We start from the raw sequence: 25395 nt of genomic DNA, 5'->3' as shown, positions 1-25395 counted from the left end.
ACATGTTGTGTTGATGTCTGCTACATGGTCTACCCATTTTAGGCGTATACATCAATATTGAATTAAAGATTATAAACATCACAATAATTCAATGAATAATAATCAACAGGACGGTAACACATTGAATAATGACAGACTGCTTTGCATATACTTGCAGTGCTATTCAAATAGCCAAATAGAATTATTACAAAATATTTTCTCTATGCCAGTATAAAAAATAAACTGCAAGATATCAGGGCTAACGACTTCAGCAGCTGAATACCTGTTTCTGATGAGTGCACTGATTTCAAGTTAACATGGAGGCATGAGATAATACTCTGCCTGCCATCACAACTTCACTCTGGCTCCACCCCAAGCTGAGTGACTCACTCACTCACTCACTCACTCACTCACTCACTCACTCACTCACTCAGGTTTTCCACACAATAGCAATGGAAATATTGGGTAGTCTTTTAGGGGTTATGTATATACATGAATACAAAATAAAATGCAGTGCATTATTAATGGAAGTAGATACATATTGTATTTTTATTACCGGTACTTTAATTCGCCATGTATTGTGGGTCCCTATCACCATGGCATGGCGCGTCCTCAGGTTGCGGATAGAGGAGACGGCCTCCAGATATGGAGGGTAGCTGCGAATATATTGAATAAGCAGTCGTGGACAGCCAATAAGGGGTGGTCCTCCAGCTTGGGGGTTGGGCGAAGGGCTAACAACCCATCACCGTAAAAAACAGCTTGTTACGAAACATAACAGTAACTTAATAGGGATGAAGTTACAGGAGAATGGAGAAAGTTACACAACGCAGAGCTGCACGCATTGTATTCTTCACCTGACATAATTAGGAACATAAAATCCAGACGTTTGAGATGGGCAGGACATGTAGCACGTATGGACGAATCCAGAAATGCGTATAGAGTGTTAGTTGGGAGGCCGGAGGGAAAAAGACCTTTGGGGAGGCCGAGACGTAGGTGGGAAGATAATATTAAAATTGATTTGAGGGAGGTGGGATATGATGATAGAGACTGGATTAATCTTGTTCAGGATAGGGACCAATGGTGGGCTTATGTGAGGGCGGCAATGAACCTCCGGGTTCCTTAAAAGCCAGTAAGTAAGTAAGTAAGTAAGGTACTTTAATTCGACCTTAAATGATTCACGCAATCATTTAAATTTCTTTAAATTCCCTATGGTATCTATTTTTTCCTGAAGCATAATTATGATTTGTGTAACTTCTAATACAGTCTAAATTTTGTGTTCATTAAATGAATTGTTATGTAATCTTTAAACTTCAGATTCACCAAATAAATTAATGCATTACAGTGTTAACCATAAATCTGCTAAGGCATAGAGAGGAACCATAGTATTGGAACAATGTTTATGGCACGAAATAGACATAAATGCAAGCGCTGAGTTCTTTAATCCTTTCTGAAAGTTATTTTTGCAATTGTGAAGAGATAGTTTGAGAAGTCTTGTTGACAATTTGTTGAAGCAATCAGCAGTGAATACTATGATTACAATAGCAATTCTGGTCTCTAAAATTTTTTAAAGTAACATCTTGAATTGAATAAGTGAGAGTTCTTGTAGTAATAGATAGACATGGCTGCTTTAGTTTGAATAATAACGAAATATCGTAGTACCGGTACAAGTGTGCAGAGAACCATTTTAAATAAAAATAAACATGCATCCTTTGAAGACTTTACGGTAGACCGTTATAACAAATGTTCTATTAATATTACATAGGAAAATAATAATATGAAAAATGATAACTGAAGATGAACTATTGTTTTGCCACTAGAGAATACTTTCTTTTGCAATGCATAATCTTATATTTCTCTACTATCAATTTCTTCTCAAGTATTCGTTTTCCTTAAAATTAAATTTACTGGTACCATTCTGTAATCTAGATACCGGTATTGAATCTTAGAGTTAAAACATTTCCTGTTAATGACGTATTCAGCTTCTTCTGCTTGCAGTGTCTGTCTCTTCCAGATCTGTCCTCAAATTGTCATGAAGCATGGGTGTGATGAAACTCTATTCTACATAATGATCAAGTCTTTTTATTACTTCCATATATTTTATATTTAAAAAAATCGTAAATAAATAATAAATTATTTTATTACAATACTGGTATGGATACAACTAAAATACTGTGAGACACTTTGAACACAAAAACTATGTAGAGTAGTAACAATGTTAAGATATTAATTGATTAAAAAATAAAACAAAAATTACATAACAGAAAGGAATGCTACTTTTATCATTGTAGGAAGAAGACTAATATAATGGAAATTTAAATTCACTTAAGGGTTTCAACCTTGTTCAAACTCCGTTAACTCATTTGATAATATTTAATATTTTTATTCAAAGTCTACAAATAAAAAAAGTCAAGGTTCATTGCTTATGTACAAGAACTATTTTGTTGACTTTGCACACCTTACGAATATTTTTGGAGTAATATAGTCTTACACCATGGATTTATATGTTATTTGTGAAAATATCTGGAAGCACAGTTAAGGCTGGTTCACAATAAACCGGGAATGAAAACGACAACGAGAATGGGAACGGAAATATTGTTAAAATAAATGTATTTAAATGTGAGCATTCACAATTAACTATTGTGAACTCTCACATTTAAATACACTTATTTTAACATTATTTCCGTTCTCGTTCTCGTTGTCGTTTGCATTCCCTGTTTATTGAGAATCAGCCTTGAATGATATCCATAATCTACTATAATATTTAAATTTAAATTAATGGAATCCCTAATAATACTTTTTATAAGTTCATTCATTTTTTTATACCTTACTGTAATGTTCTAAAGATGTTTTTGTTAGATGTTTTTAAATATATTAATTTTTTATTTCAACACGAAGGGCATTTATTAACGAATTTCACTACTTTTATGGTACCGGTACCTACATACCATAGCATTCCACGTTCTATTATAAATGTTCATTTTTAATGAGAAATAAACATACAGTTACCTACAGTTTTTGTCTCTGATCGATAATTGAGAGCATTCCTTCTGTTACGGTAACTAGTCATAATTTTTCTCTGTATTAAAAAAGGAGGTTTTAATATTATTGTGTATCCCTTGCAGCAGGCGAGTGCAGAACCACAGACAACACCATCTACACCATCGAACAAGCCCTTCATGACATAGTAAGTTTGGATTACATCAGTAATTATTAGTTAAATATATTTCATAGAATTAATTTCAGTGTTAAATTATGTTGGTGACACCTGGGCATACTTGTAATAAGTAGGCCTATTAATATACAGTATTTCATAGCATTAATTTCAATTTTAATTATGTTCGTAACAGATAATTATAATAAAATTGTAGGCACCGATAGGTCTATATATTTCGTAGCATTCATTTCAGTGCTAAATTAAGTTGGTGACACCTGGGCATACTTGTAAGTAGGTTTAGCAGTTAGTATATTTTAGTCACCCAGAAACTTTTCAGCCTAACCATCAAATCCTCTGGCCCAACTAACCATCCAATCTAACCCATCAACCAACCTATCCCACCAACCAATACAACTCAAACCAAACCAACCCTATAACTCATCAACCAACATAATGCACCAACTAATACAACACAAGCCAACCAACCAATCTAACCTAACAACCAATATAACCCAGACCAGACCAGACCAGACCAAACCAAACCAAACCAAACCAACCAACCAACCAACCAACCAACCAACCAACTAACCAATCAACCAACTAACCTAACCCACCATCCAATATAACTGAAACAAACCAATCAATCTAATCTGATTAACCTAACCCACCAACCAACACAATCCAAATCAACTAACCAATGTTGCCAGGTTTTTGTCAGAAAAAAAAAGGAAGATTTGCCACGACATACTTATTTTATTACACTGAGTAGAACACTGTTGTTTATATAATCTTCATTTCATTTACTCCTTCTGATTTAGGGTTTAGCTGTTCTTAACAATTTTTCATCCTATTTTGCAAATTATTGTTATTATTTATTATTGATTTCATTCCAGAGACTGTACAATGAAGTATAGGAAACTGTCATGATAAAATAAAAACACATAAATACTAGTATTAAAAATAGACTTACAAATAGGCAATAAGATATATAAGCTACATACAAAGAAATATCTTATAAAATTATACACAAAGAAATAATTACATTTTATAAGATAATCCCATTGTGGAATCCTGGGAAACGAGAATGCGGATGCTTTAGCAAAGAAGGGCAGCACTGCTACTTACAGACCTGTTACTAAATCTACGTATTACTCTGTGAAAAGATTTATTAAATCTACATACTTAGACTTCAACAAACAAAATTTGATAACACGATCTCAAGGGAAAAAATGGAACTCTCTGCATCATAATCCACAGTTAATTCCCGATTTATCACGAAAATCGTCTGTATCTGCATTTAGATTGGCAACAGGCCATGATTGTTTGGCCAAACACCTGCATAGAATTGGAATATATCAGTCCCCTAAATGCCCATTGTGCAACTCAAACCAAGAAATGGATTCGGAACAACTCAAAATCTGTGCTTCAGTGGCTGACCATGATAATATCTTTGAAAAATATTGGAGTGCAAGAGGTCAAATTACTTTATTGTCAAAACATTAGAAAACAACAACAACATTTTATAAAATTATAGGGGCAATTATCCTTAAAAGCAACACAAATGTGAAATAGTTTACATTCTTTACATTGAGTTAAAATATTTTCCAATATTATATAATGACAATCGATTAGTTCACAAATGAAAGAGAAATTCAATACAATTTGTTGCTCTGCTTTGATCAGCTGAGATCCTGTTTATAATTATTGTCCATTTATTCTTTATTAGTGGAAGACCCCCTTCTACAAATATATTAGAAGCTAGAATGCTAGTAGGAACCTTAATTTTGACTTTATTTATGACTGAAACACTCTCTCTATAAACTTCAGAAAAAAATTAAGCCACTTACCAACACCACTTCCTTTATAATGATTACGTTCTAATAAAACAATCCGATTTCACAAAATTCCTCACACAGTTCATTAGGGTTCACAAATTTTTGCAGTCTCAATATATATCAACTTTATTTTCAAAGATAGAATAATCCATTTCTTGACCTGATGAAAAGGTATGTAACGTTCAATACCGGTATTGATTATTTTCTGTAAAATTGTAGCATTTTTCAAGATAATGAAGTATATTGGCATAAAACTAAAGATTTTTTTTTGACATGTTCCATATTCTAGCTGTGAAACAATGTTACGAATACCATGGAATGTAAATAAATACAATACAATACAATACAATACAAAACAGTTTACCCCAACCTAACCAAAAAAGAGTTTACCCAACTGTACCAACTACCAAACCCACCAACTAGCCAACCTAACTAATCAACAAAATCACCATCTAGCCATCCTATGCAATCCAATAGTTCACCCAATGCAACGCAGCCCAAACCAACCCAACCAGTGAACTAATCATCATTAATGTAATTTAAATAATTGATTAAATGGCGATCCTACTCGTGTTAAATATGTAAGCATGTGTGCCTTACAGCTGTTTCGGTGTTACCTGACACCATCGTCAGAGCCTACTAGATCTCGGTGCTATCTCAACTTTGCTGCCTGTTGTGTGGGCGCGTTCGTGTGATGAAGAGTTGTGTCAAATAGTGTGTAGGTTCTGAAATTGATCTCTGTGTTGAGAATTTGATTAGGGTGTGTTTTAGTGTGTCTCTATATTTCATATTGTTCTAGTGTGTTGAGTTTTTGGTTTTTGGATTGTATGTGTAGGATTTCCATGTCTTTATTTATGTTATTGTATGTGTGGTTAGCATTAGTTATGTGTTCGGCATATGTAGATGTATTGTGTCCTCTGGTTATTGCTTTAATGTGTTCTTTGTATCGAATTTGGAATGATCTGCCTGTCTGTCCAATGTACAAAGAACACATTAAAGCAATAACCAGAGGACACAATACATCTACATATGCCGAACACATAACTAATGCTAACCACACATACAGTACTGTAACATAAATACAGACATGGAAATTCTACACATACAACCCAAAAACCAAAAACTCACCACACTAGAACAATATGAAATATACAGACACACTAAAACACACCCTAATCAAATTCTCAACACACAGATCAATTTCAGAACACACACACTATTTGACACAACTCTTCATCACACGAACGCACCCACACAACAGGCAGCGAAGTTGAGATAGCGCTGAGATCTAGTAGGCTCTGACGATGGTGTCATGTAACACCGAAACAGCTGTAAGCCACACATGCTTACATAATTAACACGAGTAAGATCGCCATTTAATCAATTATTTATATTCAAGTGTTAAAAGTAGTGTGCGAAAGATTCAACATGGATTAATGTAATTTGTATTCCAGTGCTCTGAAAGAGTCGGGTTATGAGAGCGACTCGACATTGGTGTTCAAGCGTCGTGATGAGAACCTTCAGAGTCAGCTGAGCCCAGCTGAACAGAAACTGGCCTACAAGACAATCCAGAAGGGTGGTGAGGTACCACTTCACGGCCTAAGGAAACCTGCACCAGAGAGGCCAAAAGGTGAGTTTTTACATACCAATGTATGGTGTGATGTATAATTTGATGATGATGGTGATGATGATAATGTATAGACTGGTGCACACTCATTTCTGACAAGTGACACACTCAGCTGCTGTGCCCGGAAATTGAAAACGTTTAGAGTTGCATGTCTGAGAATGGCTTGAACCTACATCACAGATTGGAACACAAACATTTACACTTGAAGCACTTCTACCACGAACTCAAGTACTAAATAGTGCCATGAAGGAGTGAGATTGAGATAATGATATATAAAGGATTATCTAAAAACGTATCTAAACGAAAGAAGTGGAAATTTATTTCCTGGAGAGAAGGGAAATTTATTGAAATGTTTGGGCATACTTGTGTTATTAGATACTCAGTTGACAGACATCCAACCATGATGATTATTCTAGAGCATTTATGTCATAAAATTATTACAAAATTATTTCCCCATGATAATTATACGTTTAATAATATTAAAGGAGGTTTATTAATTTTATTAATGCTAATAAGTAATTTAAAATTAGAATTTTTAAAATAATTTGTTACTGTAAAATTTCATCAGTCATCTCATGTCACGTAAGAATATGAAAACATTAACTCCAGGCGAACATAATTCAATAATGTGTGGATAAGCTTCAGGGCTTCTACCGCGTTGTCTTGGTGTTGGTGGCTGACGTTTTGACCGCTGTGTTGTGGTCATCTTCAGAGCAGTTGTTGGATAAGGAAATAGTCTGCGAGCTCGTGTATATATATATATATATATATATATATATATATATATATATATAGTAGTCTCGATGGGGGGAGTACTTGCGGTGATAAGTCGTAGGTTCTCCTTCTGGCATCTGATTGGTCCTACGTTGTCCAATCCGGTTGAGGTCTGTATGAAGGGGAGTATTTATATTAAATGCTGGCCCTCATAAGGTCCGAAAGAGTGACCTTGATACCGTGCCCAATGTCCGGATGAAGGGGGACGCCGTGTACATGTGGAGACCTGGTTTCTCGTTCCTAAGTAGGAGAACCTACGACCTATACTTAGGAACGAGAAACCAGGTCTCCACATGTACGCGGCGCCCCCCTTCATCCGGACATCGGGCACGGTATCAAGGTCACTCTTTCGGACCTTATGAGGGCCAGTATTTAATATGAATACTCCCCTTCATACAGATCTCAACCGGATTGGACAACATAGGACCAATCAGATCCCAGAAGGAGAACCTACGACCTATCACCACCGCAAGTATTCCCCCTCATCGAGACTACTATATATATATATATATATATATATATATACGAGATCGCAGACTATTTCCTTATCCAACAACTGCTCTGAAGATGAGAAGATGACCACAACACAGCGGTCGAAACGTCAGCCACCAACACCTAGACAACACGGTAGAAGTCCTGAAGTTTATCCACACACCATGTACACCAGCCGCGGAAGCTTACACGAACACATAATTCAATAATGTTTAATAATATGTATAGTGATATTGTAAACATTGTATTTATACATAAGTCTATTTTATCTAGTAGGAGAATTATTGTAGTGTTTAAAATCCTATTCTGCGCAAAATATATACAGTATATATATATATATATAAATTTTTTACAAAATGCCAGTATAATACTGGTACCATATATAATGTTGGTTAGTATAATGAGAAAGATAAATAAAGACAACGTAATTCGTGTTCCTTAGTTTTAAATTATGTGGCAGACATTTATCAAAATATGCAGATGTTCCATTGATTAGTGATTTCATGATACTGTATTTTACAAATCTGTAATTAATTAAACGCGAAATTATGTGTGTTGTTGCTATTCGGGGTTTTTTAAATTCTTGAATATGTCATGGCATTATTTTACTTGTTTTTTTTTTCCATATAAACCAACTAGAAATGAAATACAACATTCTTCATGTTTACACGTACGTTTGCAGTGAATGATAACATTCCATTAATTACTTATAAATAAGACGTGTGATTTCTTTAAAATTGTCTTGTCTTGTATGTATGTTCGATAGTCAGCAATATCAGTTTATTACTTGATAAAGGGAATGGTGCTTCAGGAAATGTGTGTGATAATATGAAAGATTTACGTTCACCAATTTTGAAGTTTTTCTTATGAAAATTAATTATTTCGAACAAATAGTATGTCAGAACATTTATGTAAATATGTGCTGAGACAGGTTTCATCGGTATTTAAAATAAACAAAAGCTTTGGATTATAAGATTTTCATTAAAGTTTGAGAGATGCATTAGTATGGAAGTGGCTTGTATCTTGAAATGTTAATGTTCCAGGGTCCAAACAAAAAACTGGGTAACATAGCTGATGTTTAAAAAATACTTTGGTCGCTGGATTTGTGCATATTGTCTCTATTTGTGTATAGTGCCTTTGATTTTAACTTTATTTTTTTCTTTGTTGAGTTTCAAACTTTCTCAGACATAGTCTACTCTTTCTTGTCATTGTTTGAATATAAAAGCTTCTTAAATTTATCATCGCTAGTATTGAAACAAAACTTTGTTCAGCTTCAAGAACCCTTCTCAATGAATAAGTTTTTAAGGTCACATAAATAAAAATATCGGTTTATTTGAATCTGATTTTCACTTAGGAATATTTGTATAAGAATTTGTATGCAGTGTAATCAGGGTTAGGAAGTAACAAATCTTTTTTGAAAAAATTATAGAAGCCACATTATTTATTTTGTGAAAATAATATAACAGTAACTTTATCTTAGCATTGAGAAGGGTGAATAAAAACAAACGTTTTGTTTTCAAGAAATTTTTCTCTGTAATTATGAGCAGCTTCAGAATTGATTTGAGTGGAATTCATGGCTGTTTTCTGAAAATTGGGCCAGTAACATTTATAAATGAGTATCGTCACCAGTTAATTTTCAGATTATTAAATCAGTACATTTCTATTCTTCATTACATAAACATAGACTGTGCATTTATTGAGAGAAAAGAAAACTTCTGTATTTTTATATTTCAATGTTGGCACTATTTCTTTTGGATATGTACAATTTATGGAATGTTCTGTTGTTGCCCATTTTCTGGAACATGTCTGAATTCAGTCATGTATTCAGGTAACACAACTTTAAATCACACAGATGTTGTACATATATTTCTTTATTATTTTGGCATAACTTGTTGAGATGTTTGGCATGTTGTGATGTTGGTGGTGGGCTCTGCCTGCTTGCAGTGCTTGTGCTTGGCCACCTAGAGTACTATTATGTTCATTGGTGTTGGATATTTACATTGGTTGAGGCAATTTTTCCAATTGCATGTAAAATAATGGGTCACAGATCAGACTTTACTTTTGTTTAACTTTGATATTGATAATCCATGTTGAATCTTATCATAACAAAGCAAAATTATTTCACACACAACAATAAATACTGCACCCACACAGAAGGATTGCCAATGGGATCACCCATATCTAGCATACTAGCAGAGATATTTTTACACAACATAGAACAAACATACATACTCAACAATGAACACAACAAATATGCAGACAACGTAATATACTGGCACAGATACGTAGACGACATACTCATACTATACAAAGGAAACAAACAACAAATACACAAACTACACCAATACACCCAAAACTCCAATACACACTGGAATTCGAAAACAATAACTCCATAAATTTCCTAGACATCACCATAACAAAAGTTGACAATAAACACACTTTCAATATATATATATATATATATATATATATATATATATATATATATATATATATATATATATATATTTTTTATCCAATGCCACCAGGTTGTCTTTTCGACATTTATGGTCTTCTCTCCTGGCCGTGGCTTAGTTGTAACCCACTTCTGAGGTTGGGGCGCCTGGAAGGCGGAGTTCAAAATATACAGAAAACCAACCACCACCACCACACACATACACAACACATCCAATCACCCCATACAACACAAACATGCTGCATTCAGGACAATGGTACACAGATTACTCAACATACCCATGAACCAACAACATTATAATGAAGAAGTGAACACAATCAAATACATAGCACAAGAAAATGGTTACAACCCAAACATAATAGACAACATCATAAGGAAGACAAAACAAAAACTCAACAAACACAAAAACACATAAAACACAACACAAACACAAGAACACAAGAAATACATCACACTAACATACGAAAACAAAAACACACACAAGATCGCATCCTCATTCAGAAAACAGAAATACAACATAGCATACAGAACAGAAAACACACTACAAAGACATCTCAACACACAAACAACACAAACAAATAAATACAACCACACAGGCCTGGACCCCGGACTCATTCCACCGGCATTATCACCTTCATTTCATTCAGACGCTAAATAACCTAGATGTTGATACAGCGTCGTAAAATAACCCAATAAAATAAAAAAAAAAACAACCGCACAGGCGTATACAAACTCACATGCAATAGTTGCGACAGTTTTTACATTGGGCAGACAGGCAGATCATTCCCAACTTGAAACAAAGAACACATTAAAGCAATAACCAGAGGACACAATACATCTACATATGCCGAACACATAACTAATGCTAACCACACATACAATAACATAAATACAGACATGGAAATCCTACACATACAGCCCAAAAACCAAAAACTCAACACACTAGAACAGTATGAAATATACAGTCACACTAAAACACATCCCTTATCAAATTCTCAACACACAGATCAATTTCAGAACACACACACTATTTGACACAACTCTTCATCACACGAATGCACCCACACAACAGGCAGTGAAGTTGAGATAGCGCCGAGATCTAGTAGGCTCTGAGGATGGTGTCGAATAGCACCGAAACAGCTGTAAGCCGCACATGCTTACATAATTAACACGAGTAAGATCGCCATTTAATCAATTATTTTGATATTGAGTCATGGAATGTAGAGAAATTTCTGTCCTATCTACTTTTAAAGAAGGTGGACACTTCTACTATGATTACAATACAGGGTGAACCTAAGTAATATCATTAACTTCTGGGAGTTATTTTTTGAGATATTTCAAACAGGAAAGTTTAATACAATTTTGCTTCCTTTTCGAGAGAAAAAAATTGTTATATATGAAACATTTCATTGCGTGTTTTGGAAAAACCACTGATTTAATTCTCAATATGCTCGGTCTATTTAAGAGAGCAGGGTATTATGATAATAAATTATTGAAAAAAATTTTAGTTTTGCCCTTCACATGTGCAGAAATTTGATTCGAACAAATGTAACTTTTCGTTCTTCAAAGGAATTTTACAATGTTACATTTCTTCGGGTCAAATTTCTGCATATTTAAAGGGCAAAACTAAAATTCTTTCGGTCATTTACTATCATAATACACTGCTTTCTTAAACTGACAGAGCATATTGGGAATTGACTCCAGAAACACGTTATGAAATGTTTCATATAAAACAGTTTTTTTTTTCTGGAAAAGGAAGCAAGAACGAGCAAAATTGAATTAAACTTTTTTGTTTGAAATATCTCAAAGAATAACCTCCTGAAATTAATGATATTACTTACGGTTGATTCTGTATAATTGAATATTGACATACAGGTACCAGTACAGTATGAGATAAAGTTTAGTACCGGTATTACGTTTGTCCATATAAATATGAGTTACTATCTAAAACTTATTTTGAATATCTGAATATGTTTAAACTATAGAATAGCTATCTAGACATTATTTTACTTTATATAATTTCATATCTCTGATAGGCTACATATTTTTTTAAAGAATTTATTGAACATGAACAGTGAAGAACTCTTAAATTAATATATTATAAATGTAAACAATCATATCGGAAAGAGAGCAGTGTACATTTATTGCTCAAAACTGAACTTCACTGAGGATTTTAAGAAGATAAATTCTTCATTTCTATGATATGTTAAAAATTTTGAATGAATATATTAATATTGTTTAATTACTTTAACATGTTGTGTTAGAATGTACTGTAAGTGTAACAAGAAAAGGGAATTACTGTGTTTCTGATGTAAGGCTTTATGGTCTCTGCCTGCATGGTAAGGTGAAGGAATTTTCAGCATCAGTAGAACAAACTCTGTCAATACTTACACAGGGTTGATGGCCAGAAGAGGGTAATTATAAATTTATAGAATGCAATATGACTAGACACTTGATATTGCATCTTGCGCACATGTTAGAATAATGCCAAGAATAGGTTGTGCTTGATACGAGTTGTAATTATGTAATTCTTCTTTATATTAGCAATATTTCCTTAATTCTGTTGAGAAATGCAATTACATAAGCAACAAAAAACTTAATACAAGTCTTGACTAATGTAATAAAAACTTAAGAAGTAACCACCGTATACTTTACATGGAACTATTTTTCTTGTACTTTTTTTGGAGGAGTAGCATTTTTAATTAAAATTACTTTGGTATGTACAAGGTGTTTCAAAAATGATTGTAAACAATTTAGGGATGAGAAGTAAAAGCAAAGAGAAGCAAAAAAAGTTACATCAAACGTGGGTCTGCAACTTAACTGTTTACGAGATAATGTCATTTTGTGCTCGTTGAGGCATGCTAAATACGAAGTACTAATTCCAACAAAAGTAGCAAAAATTTTATTAATTTATCAACCACGAGATAGTAAAATTCATAATTTTGGTTCCAACATCACAGAAATGTGATTGAACATACACGAGAAAAACATTTTTCTTTGAACAACAGTAAAGTTTGTGGATAAACAAGGTACAGTACAGTATGAACATGTTAACTGAAGAATTTTACAGCAGGTGTTCAAAATGCTGACCATTCATTTGAATGCATCTGCCTAGTCTTCTGTGCAAAGACCCGGGAATGTGCTCGAGCAATCCTGGAAGGAATCTACAATCCGATGCTGCAATTCTTTAGGTGTAGTGATGTCTGTTCTGTAAACTAGGCTTTTTGCATAACCCCATACACAATAATCCAAATTATTTAAATCTGGTGATCTAGCTACAGGTCCTCCTACCTATCCATCATTCACCATATCATCTCACACTTAGAAGGAAATGGGATGGATAGAGTGCAGCATACGTATGAAGCATGAATGTTGCCGCTTTACCATATCAGGCGCTTAGTTCACTGGCGGTCCCAACCAGCAAAAAAAGGCAGTGTCTTGTAAAGGCTAATTTGTGGACTCATGTTAACTGGAACTTTTTTGGTTCTCTTCGTTTTTACTTCTCTTCCCTAAATTTTTACCACCACTTTTGAAACACACACACACACACACAAATGTAACTATATAACTAAACTTGCTATATACCTGTACAATGAACTTTCATCCTCATTTTTCTAAATTCTAAACATTTCTTTCCTGTTACAGTTAGTACTTTAAAATGTATTCTAATTAATTTTATGGGGATAAAGTATTCTGTCATGTTCAGTTTTGATGTAGAACTGCCCTATTCTGTCCATTAGACCTGATATACTACTGTAGTTGTTAGGTGTTACATAAATTTACTGATAGAGAGAGGTAGATTTGTTGGTAGAGATGTGGATTGAAATCTTCAGTCACTGTCTTTTGTCTTTGAATTGTTCACTCTTACATGTAATGCTGTAAATTGAATAGTTCACTCTTACATGTAATGCTGTAAATTATCTTGGATGAGAAAAAGAATTCCAAAATTATGGACTATTAACGGATTGGCTGCTACATTTTTGTACAAACATCTAATCTTCCACATTACCGGTACTTACTTCGTACATATTTCTCAAGCTATGTTTTAATGTCTATATTTTAAGTATGTCTGGCCATCTAGATAATATACTGGTATACAAATAACGACTACTTGTACTATGTTTATTTTAATTGCTCTTTAGTGTTAGTTCTTATTTATAAACATCACACATCTTCTGTTGATCGTATTCGAGGGTTGGGGAATAAGTCATGGCAACAATTTTTTTTAAAAGGTAAGGGTTGATATCACAATATGTCATATGTCGTATGGAAGCCGTGCAGTCATAGTGTGTGTCCAAAACACAAGATGGGTCTGTGCTTGTCTGTAATAGAACAGAGAGTAATGTTAAATCAGTTGTCAGTGTAGCGCCATGCAAGATGGATGTAACCCATATTGAACAACGCTCGTATATCAAAATAGCCATTCTTCATGGGAGAAATGTCAGAGAATGCCACACAGAGTTGGTAGAAGCTGTTAGGAATAATGCCCTTCCATATCGGACAGTCGCGAGGTGGATAGCTACTTTGAGGGCCAGAACAGGTATGTGTGCTGTAATGATTCTGGCACAGGAACTTTGTAATGTTATGGCAACGACCATAATAAACATGAGGAACAAAATGTTGGCGTGTTGTTAGATGTCCGTACATTTCGTCCATTTCTTGTCCTTTCATCTGTATATTTCACATTTTCCACCCACGCTCGAATTTTCACAAAAAAATAGTTGCCATGACTTAGGTCCCAACCCTCGTATTAATTAATACTCTCTTGATGCGTTCTGAAATTAATATTTTCATCACACTTGAGGGGAATATAGTGTGCTCAATGTTTCAGATTGGAAGGGTCTCTTAAGTTATAAACTAATAATACAAATGACTGAACATGCCAAGGGAAGATTAAATAAGATGAAATGATGAAAAAGACATCTTTATAGAAAACAAATTGTGATATAAGATAAAAATAGTGTACCAATATTAAAAAAAAAAAGAGTTGATGGTCTCTAATTTAGGCTATATAGGCTATCGACTGTGAAGAGTCTCAGTTGTATTTTCTTGTCTTACAATTATTGTCTTCTGTGTGCGGCAGTAAATCCGAAGATATTCATACCTACAGAACAGTCAAGTGATGGTCCCAAATTTCACTGCCATTCGTTATTGTCAACAGTGTGTGAGAAGAACCTGGTCTTATAACATTTTTAAGTTAGATTCTTCAAAGATTGGCTTTAGATTTACTCAGCATTGCAGTAAAGAGAATTCATAAATATTTTATCTTAACATTGGTAATCATCAGTATGGTTTTAAAATAGTCATAAAAACTATGTAGTTGTTTTTTCCTGTCTTCATGCTGTCTCATGAGTAGAAGAAAGTACATAGCCAATATATATTGCACCAGCTTCACAACACTCAAATCCTAACCTTCTTCTATAATTCATTTAGAAAATCGAGATGTAGATCTTCAGCACAACTTCAGCATTTGCACCAGTAGTTACTCACTGCACATTATAGTAACCAACCAACAATGAATCTAGTTCAGTGAATCATCTAGTTGCATAAATCTCGTGTTGTGTGTCTTTCCTCTCCTGATCCCATACTACCGTTACCTTCAGATGTTTCTGAAATCGAATACTTCCCCATCTCCCAACATCTCACAAGAATTCGTGTCCATAAACAGAATATCACCCCCCTACGAGAGATAGTGTGTTACCCCGTTACCACAACATATACCAACGCAGTTCCTCCTGTTTTCTCCTCTTATAAACGCACAGCACCCTCCTCTGTCCAGGTGACTCCAAGAAAACCACCTACACAACCTCCTCCCCCATCTCCTCCTAAGAGACAGTCCTCTCATCACAGTTCCACTCTGCGCCTTTGGACAAAGATGAAACCGCCTTCACAGACTCATACGAGTCCAATTCGTGCCAGACACGAGGCATGTTTTGCCAGGGACACGAATGTTAGTTTCTTGAGAGATCGCTTAAGTCATAAGCTGGGCATGAGCACTAGAGATGGCGTTAAGAGCGATAGAGCTATCAGAATGACAAGAACAGCTTCTTCAAGTCCAGTTGGAAGTAGAACAAAAAGCACTCTGCATAGTCCATCTACTGCATATCGAAGTAGATCAGCTCCTGAAGAAACTGTAGCAAGTAAACGAAAAACTGAAGCAACTGCATCAGATCTCAGATCAAGAAGAGCCCAGCAGGAGGAAACATGTAGGAGATTGAGTAGGTCTCCCGATTTGGCAGCACCATTGGAGGTCAGGAAGATTTTACAGAAACAAAAGGAGAAGGATATCAGGGAAAGACTTGGGTCGAAATCCCTTCCTCCAGGAACTGTCGTGCGGAGTTCAACAACTCTTTACTCCTCTGCACGCAATGCAGGCCGTCATTTCCATCCTGAAGACAAATCACTTCGTGTGACTGTTGCAATTTCCGCGAAAGGGCGTGAATTACTGCAGCCTAAAACAGCATCAAGCTCTTCTGTTGCTGCACCTACAGTCACAGCTTCCACTAGTACATATAGACTCCCTACGTGTTCTAAGTCTCCAGCTTCTTCTCCTGTACATACTTTTGGAGCTCTCAAGGGAAGCTTGTCTTCTAAACAGATCATAAGAGCAGGCTCCCCTTGTCACCGTTCTCCCTCATCATCCCCATCTACATCTAAGTTAAGACTTGCAATGGTGCCAAGTCCTTCTACCAGTCCGGTGAAGAGGACCAGTAGAAGCACGAGCAGAGAATGTATGATCACCGACTCCCCTAGGACGTCAAGATCCTCGAGAACTGCTACACCAACGTCGATAGATGTAACACTAGATGATGGGACTAGAAGAATAAGGAAATGTGCTTCAGCAGATGCCAAGAAGCGTACCAAAGAAAAGTCAGTTGCTTCAAATGCCAAAACGCCCCTGTCTGTGCCAAAAGTGAGATCTATGGGAAGTCAGAGTCCGAGTAAAGCTCCAGAGAAAGACGACAAAGAAGGGAATAAGAAGAAATTAAAGAAATCTAAGTTGGATGTGAATGGTGAGTCCAGACGAACCCAAACTTCTAAAAAGAACGGAATTTCAACCAAGTTGATGTCAGGTGGGAAAATGAAAATTAACGGCGAAGAGAAACGAAAAAATAAGCTAGAAAGGAAGCCTGGTTCAATGCCGAGAATTGAAACAGTGACTGATCTCACGACCGTACCAACTTCCTTACAAATATCTACACAGAGTGATAGCTTATTGGACGTCAGTGCTCAACAATGGAATCCGCACCAGAATTTAGGTCCATTGCACAGTGAAACTTTCTTTCAGAATCTCCTTTTGAGGGATATACCGTCTCCAACAATGTCTACAGGAAGTAGTCTATACAGATCTTCATCAGTTTTGGAGAAAGCGAGACGTTTCCACGAGCATTTCACTGGGAAAGCGCCCCACAGGACGGAGTCAACCCTCGGTCTGCTGAATGTATATCTAGCTCAGAAAAGACCTGTGTCTGATTCCAAGTTTCGAAGCTTGGACCGCGAACTGAGTCTGTCTTCGAGATCTCCTAGTCCATCGTATCGAAGCGTAACACTTCCAGTACGGTCGCATGTTTCACGATTCAAAGGAGATGGTTCAAGACACGAGGGACAGGCAGGAATGTTTTACTCTTTGGGCCCATCACGCAGCAGGACCCCTGAGAGTGAAGGACGAGAATCCTCCAAGGTCAGGAGCTCCAGTGAACCGCCTCTTTTATCGCCGTGCTCAGAAAGAAGCCACTCATCCCGTGCTGATACACGACAAGAAACTGAGTCCTTACCAGTACGAGGTCATTCACCATCTTTGTCGCCTTCTCCAACAAGATCTGCCGCATGTAGGCGGATTAGGGGAGCGCGATCACAGACTGTTAAAACAGTGGAGAGCATTGCCGGTCCGAAGAGGAAAGGAATCCGTGCTAGAAGTGCAGGGGATGCTGATGACGAGAAACTAGGCCGAAGGAGGGAAGTGAGAATATCTCCGCCACTCCAAGCACAGAGCACAAGCTCCTTGAATTTGTCTCACATTACTGACCACAGCGAATATCAGTCGTACGTCATGGAGCTGATGCATTCTACAAAGAAGTCAGAAAGATTTCGAGAACTGCATAAGTTCTATTCGAGTCTTGAGCGCCTTGGCCAGTTGGAACGAACTACATCAACAGGCGATCTTCGTCCACGTCTCAAAGGCGAAGAAGTCATCGACTATGACCGTTGGAAACAGTTGAGGACCAAAGAGAAAGCTGAAGAAGAAATGAAAGTACTTTATAAGAAATTAAGAGAAGATCAAAAAGAGAAAGATTTACTGTTTCAGCCTAAAGACGCTGAAACTCTACGTTGGAAAGGGGAGCGAGACCGAGGACTTCGCTGTAAAGAGAAATCTGTTGAGAATTTGAAACACCATTTTGGTAAGTTAAATGTTGAGGAGACAGATTTGGAAGCAACGAGAAGGAAAGAGCTTGATGCCAAGAAAGATGTGTATAAACCTCTATGGCGGGGTTCGTCTGTACTCAACCTTGCGAATTGCCTGGCAGCAGTAACGAGTTCTCGGAGAGGAAGGCCTGTTATAGGAGACAGACTTGATAGCAGAATTCATGGTAGTTCAAGAAGTTTGAGCAGACATGCAGCTGGAAGGTACGGAATTGGCAGTCGTCTATGGAGTAGTCTCTCGATGGACCAAGTAAATGCTTTGAAAACTCAGCTGAGTGAAATTTACAGTTCAGTATCGAATCTAAAACGTGACAAATTAATGTCACGTGAAGATTACGAAATATCTGTGCCACCAGAAAAAGGAGACTCATTCAGATCGCGTGGGACTAAAGACAGTGACGGGAAAGACACACTTCATGTACGATGTAACTCACTTCTAACTCGGGACCAATTATATTCACCTTTGGTGCGCCGCAGGGAGGCTCGACGTACTGAAAGCATGAAAGCAGATTCAATCAGTTCATTGCCTCACTGGAAGAAAAACGGAAGCAAATCAAAGTCAGAAGTCTTTAGATCTCACTCAGATCGTGCGCCACAAGCAAAACCATTGTCTGAATCTGAGAAGAAACGTTTGTCCATGACTCTGAGTCAAGAAGTTTTGGATCGTGTAACTCGCAAGCAAAAGAAGACCTCGGTGCCGGTAGTGAGAGCTAGAGAAACGAGAGGTGCCATTGCTGCTGCGGCAGCCAAAGGCAGAGGGAAGACACCTAGTCCGACGACTTCAAGTCCAGTGTTGTCCGAAACAATTTCACCAAGAACATGTTACTCCTTGGAAATGTCAGAAGAAGACACTTCTGATCGTCATGCTTCAACATCAAGAAAGAATGACTTTCTCCTAGTCCTGACGCCATCAGACGGATCTCAAAGTCAGAACCATGAAGTACAGAAAGTTGTGGAAGAATGGGCCAATGCTAAACCTTCGACAAGCAAAGCAATCACTTCAGGGATGCACAGAAATGTCGAGAATGGTGTATTAGCGAGACTAGTGAGGACAACATCAGCAAGTGAAACTGAGAGTGCTAGTTCTGATGCTTCCACAAGAACTGTCATTCATCGCGGTAGCAGTAAAGATGATGTTCTCCAAAAAGTTGAATACTTTGAAAGGAAACAGGTAACTACATCCGACAAGGCAATCGAAGATCATACCAAAACAGGAGAAAGGGTATGTCGAAGTGCTAGTGACATCAGACCACCACGCCATCCAGTTTTGACACACAGTAGTCGTGCCAAAAGTGCTCCAGGTTCATTTTCTACTGCAGTAGCAGTGCCAAAATCAAGAGAAATAGTTCCAGCGATCCCACCATCTCCAGTGAAGCTCCGCCCATCTCAGTCATATGCAGATCTCAAGGAGCTGTTTGGAGAACAGAGCCGTTTGAGGTATGCAACCGTACCACTTGTGACACGAAGGAGACAAGAGTCTCTGTCCCCACCGAGGTCAGTGCCTAGTGACTCTCGCAAACGACAAGAAGCAGAGCTTAGTCACAGTCGACAAGGAAGTGTTAGTCCACACAGAGGTTATTACAGTAGTAGCAGCACAGAAAGTCTTTTTCGCCACCGTTCCAGAAGTGCTTCTCCCGATCCCACGAAATATTGGCGGGCATACCTTCAGATGGTTAAACGTGGAGACGTCAGAAGACTTCGTGACAAATTCGAGAGTTTGGAAGATTTGTATTGCTTTACAACAGGCGAAAATGACAAGCGAAAAAGGCAGGTTGTACTGAAGAGACATCGCAGCGATCCAGAGATCGCACGTGACTTTCTAGCACGATATGGAACTGATCAAAATAGAGTTGTGGTTAGAAGACAGGAAATTGGCGATGTCCGCTGGCTCCGACGACGATATGAGACTTGTTGCAGGGGCAGAAGTCGTGGACGAAAGGCAAGGGCATTATCCCCCGTGATGAGGATCCCACTGCGAGCAGATGATAGGTTCATGCCCCATATAAACGTGATAAGTAAGACGGCATCTCTGCAGCGCCACACGTCTGCCGCTTCTCCTCAGCGACAAGGTGCTGTACTGGATGATGAAGCCTTCATGCATTACCACACTGGCGAAGTTCAGCGAATCAGAGAAAAGTTTGAGTCTCAGTTATCTCTAATGGGGCAAATGTTCACGTCAACTCCCGATGTCCGAGAACTAAGGGACATTGCACCTTATTTAGGGTGCCATTGGGTTGCGCACAGATACCCCGACACCCAACCTAACAGCAGATCTCTCTCATCGCCGGAATTGAGGCCCGCACCTCCAGTTCCCAGTCACTCAAGACAATCGACCATGGAGTCACGTCCCAGACCATCGTCCTACTCCCCCACACGATCTCGTAGGCAGCCCCTGTCTATCTTGAAACCCCAGCAGCCTCTTCAGCAGCGTCAGGCGTCTCCAACAACAGTTGCTACCAGTGCCATCATCCCAGGAAGAGATGTGTTTGCAAATCAGGCATTCGATCCAAGTATCCATCGCCCATTGTATCGCTACCAGCCAGTCGATAATGCTTCCAGTACTGGCCAACGGTCTCGACCTTGGAATTCAGGATCCAACTGGTGGTGGCGTCATTGTCCTACTACTAATCTGCCATTGTCTTCGCGGCCTACCGTCACTTTTAAAGGTGCTAAGATATAAGTATCATTTTAGTAGTAAGCTATTTTCATAGATTTTAGATTATTGAATGTTTATATTTGAGAAAAATACATACATTCTCCTAAAGTTATCATACCTTAGGTTGGTTTCTAAGCATTTTGAGGTGTTAGGAAGTAATCATGTATTATTTCTAAATAGCATAGGCTTTTGTTTTTTGTTTCTGAAGAGGATAGTACAGGGCTTTCCTACATCTTGTCTGCTCACGCCATGTTTTATGTCTTGGCTACTGTGCATGTCATTCTCATAGTTCAACTTCTCTTCCTCTCTCGTTACCCAACAATTCAAGTATGAACCTGTTTCTTAACGATCTCACGGCAGTATACATTCATTTGCGGAAATGGTTAGACAGTTGACTCTAGAGCAACGCTTTTTTTCTGTGTAAACGTTATTTAAATATGAATCAACTCGTCATGCAGAATTTATTTAGCCATTTCCTGATCAATTACTTCCTTCCAGAACTGCAATTCACGATACTGTGCAAAAATTTGAATGTACTGGTTTAGTGTAAAACAAAAAAACACGAGCGAAAATGTAGAGAGGGGATAATATTTCCAGCACTTTCTATAAGGTAATATTTTATACAAGTACAAGCATTGCTGGCTGTGCCATGCTTAGTAGCTGAGATGTAAAACACCACGTGAATGGACAAGGGTTAAAAATAAAGCCTAAAGAATGAATTGGATGATATCCGAGAAGATTATATATTTGGAAGTTACATCAAGAATATTTTGGGAAGTGAAATTTTGTATGCTTTGGAAAAATCCTCCCTTTCGATTCGATATTAGTTTACAATAATTACTGTACTAAATTTATTTATTTCATTCCCAGTTTTATTTCAAAGCTTCAATAATGAAGAAACGTATCTTAATTCTGCATAAATACAAGGCTGTTTTAAATCAATTACCAAAAAGTAATCTATAATAATTTTCAAAATAGGAGTCAGATTTTCCTCGAACATATTTCGAAAGTTTCTCAGTTTCTTCAAATTTCATTTTTAAACCATAGATGCTACTCATTTCACCATACTAGCCATAAAACTAGAATAGCAGAATATGCGGTAGTCTATTATACATGACCAGCTAGTTAATTGTCATGGAGACCTATACCGGTATTGATACATAATGCTTGCAGTATTGCCCATAGTTTCATGAAACGCAGTCATGCATTACAATGAAGAGACGTTTCAAAACCAGGTATCACAAAGCTCTACCTGCAGCCATTTTTGAAGCCCATTAACTCATAAACAAGGAGACATTCGAATTTCTTCTTCTTCATCTCACACAGAATATCAATTTCATAATACATGAAAAGTGTAGAAAAAAGAAAACTGCCTGAATTAGGTTAAGAAGTACTAGTATTAGAAATTCAAAAGCCCTTTTTATGATAGCCTGTCTTTCACTTTGCTTTACTGGGAATATTACGACGCCAGATACTATCAGGGTTGCCAGATTTTCTCGTCAGGAATTCAGGACAGGTGATAATGCTGCATACCTTAACGTGATTACACATTTGGATTAATTCAATTTGTAATACAACTGATTTTATTCATTTTATGTATTTCAACCAATTTTATAAGGCCTAAACTTTTAATTTTATTACATTTTTGCTAGATTATGAAATTTCCTTTGAATTCTTGATAAACTCTGGAAAAATAATGCCATATTATAGCCTGATCTATACAGAAAATATGTATAGAACAGTGTTTAATTTCTGTCAATAATAAATCAACTTCCAAAAAGAGTAAAGATTAAAGATACTGTATAATACCTAATACCGGTACTGTTTTTATTTCAATACGTTTCGATAGGAGACCCCAGGTGGTGTTGAAGATGACGTTAAACATAGGTTGGACATGATCTTGAAAAATGAATAACGAATTTTAAAGATAATTTTACAGAAATGAGCAAAGAATTGTATCTTTTCAATTTTTTTGTCATTCTGGGACAAATGTAACTCAATCCAGAACACAGGACACACTATTAAAATCTAGAACAATCCTAGGACGTCTGGCAACCCTGGATGCTGTTGTTAAATTGGTAGTATTTTATTATAATAAATCTTTTTAAATTAATATCGTTCCCTATGCACAAGTCTCTCATGTGGCGATTATATTTATGTCGGAAGAACTGATATGTATTTTGTTTGGTACGGTACATACCATTATTTCTTCCAGTAGCTAATAGAATGATAAATGCTTGTGATATTACACTTGTAGACGTACTAATTATTTATTACTCTAGCACAGTTATGAACAAGGACCATTTAGACCAAAAATGCATTGAATAGCCGTGAAAAGGATTGGACATTTTATGTTGTGCATAATGTTATTGGAAACAACAAATATACTTACCGGTAGCTTAGTATAAGTTATGGAAAGGAGCTTTGGATGAAAGAGCCACATCGCTTTCAAAGAATTATTCCTGTACCTTTTTTTTTTTTACTGATTTAAAGTGAGGAAAATTAACCTCAACATTTGAAGCTTAAATTTCTCAATTGGTAGTTATGCTTATGGTAGAAGAAGCTATGAAAACAGTTCTTGTCATTTATACTCGTACATAATATTAATAGTTTGCCTCTGCCATTACATATCCAATGCCAAGTGTTTGATGTTTCTTTGTGTTATATGTTTATGACTTTCATCTATTCTGTGTTTTGTAAACTAAATGCATGTTCTTTTATGTCTGCAAATAACCTTGTTGCATTACGTTTAGAATTCAGTAGAAGAGTAACAGTGCATCCCCTCATCATATTTTTTTCTGCTTTTTGAATGTCTGAAGCATTTTATTCTTCTTTGATCTTGGAATTCAGTTTACATCGTTTAAGTTACCTACTTTGATATTGAGAAGATTGAGTTTTTATGTGTACAACGGTATAGTATGATGAGTTACTCGTAATGTGGTACATTGATAAAGCATTTTTATATTCTGTATTGTTATGTAAGTGTATTGTTAGCATAGACATAATTATTTTGGAAATAACGATGGAGAACACTAGAGACACTTTGTTTGGAAATTTACTCGTGTAAGATTATACGCAGAAATCAGTTTAGAGTAAATTACTAGAAGAATGAACTATCAGTATTGCAACTCTTTTTGTTAATTGCGGAAGAATTATTATTTTTTCTTTTTGTAATCTTGATATTGGTGTACCTACTCGTATTTTATAAAATGAAATTCTTTATTCGCACCATTTTATTTTATTTCCAGCACAGGAACCAAATATATACAGTCCATATAAAGTAGAAATACCGTATATGGGCGACTACGTCAATTATTCTACCTGTGAAGTTAGACAAATTTGAAATTATAGTAAGATTCATTTTAAAGTTTTAAAAACATCTGTAGAAAAAATTGTTGTAAGAACATTTTGACAAAAAAAATTTAGATATCTTGTTGATTTTATATTATAAACTTGTGATAAAATATTACATCGGAATATGTATGATAAGACTTTCTTGTGTTAAATTCTAACGTACCTTGTTTACATGTTTCGACCTTTTATGGGTCATCCTCAGAACTGGTCGTTGTTCGTCTTGGCGCCTCTTGTTTTGTTTCCTGTGAGGGTGTGTTCGTGTGGTGTAATGTAGAGTCGAAGAGTGTGTGTGTTCTGAAATTGAGTTGTGTTTTGAGACTCTTTGACTCTACATTACACCACACGAACACACCCTCACAGGAAACAAAACAAGAGGCACCAAGACCAACAACGGCCAATTCTGAGGATGACCCATAAATAGGTCTAAACATGTAAACAAGGTACGTTAGAATTTAACACAACAATGTCTTATCATACATATTCCGAAGTGATACAGTGTTAAAAGTTGTGTAATCAAGATGTAAAATATTACATCTGACGTAGTCACCTAGTAAAGCTGTTTTTTGTCTTCCTGTTTCTTTTTTAACTTTTTAAAGGTCCTAATAATGTTTTTGGAATGTTAAGAAGAATCATCTGCACTAATAAATA

At 36.5% G+C, this 25395-nt stretch overlaps 1 protein-coding gene across 15 annotated transcripts in view; it reads left to right on the top strand.

Annotated features, from left to right (window-relative positions):
* LOC138701955 (uncharacterized) overlaps positions 1–25395 on the top strand; it is a 920371-nt gene that overhangs the window by 772559 nt on the left and 122417 nt on the right. For 14 of the 15 annotated variants that reach the window (XM_069829333.1, XM_069829340.1, XM_069829339.1 and 11 more), the window contains 2 exons: positions 3102–3163; positions 6423–6598. In XM_069829333.1, the coding sequence (XP_069685434.1) occupies positions 3102–3163; positions 6423–6598 (238 nt within the window). The remainder of the gene's footprint in view (positions 1–3101; positions 3164–6422; positions 6599–25395) is intronic. The other variant, XM_069829344.1, reaches the window with a different exon arrangement.

Source organism: Periplaneta americana, chromosome 6, assembly GCF_040183065.1.
Source record: "Periplaneta americana isolate PAMFEO1 chromosome 6, P.americana_PAMFEO1_priV1, whole genome shotgun sequence".
In the NCBI taxonomy this organism is placed as follows: domain Eukaryota; kingdom Metazoa; phylum Arthropoda; class Insecta; order Blattodea; family Blattidae; genus Periplaneta; species Periplaneta americana.
The sequence above is the reverse complement of the archived record's forward strand: the minus strand, read 5'-3'. Positions and strand labels throughout refer to the sequence as shown.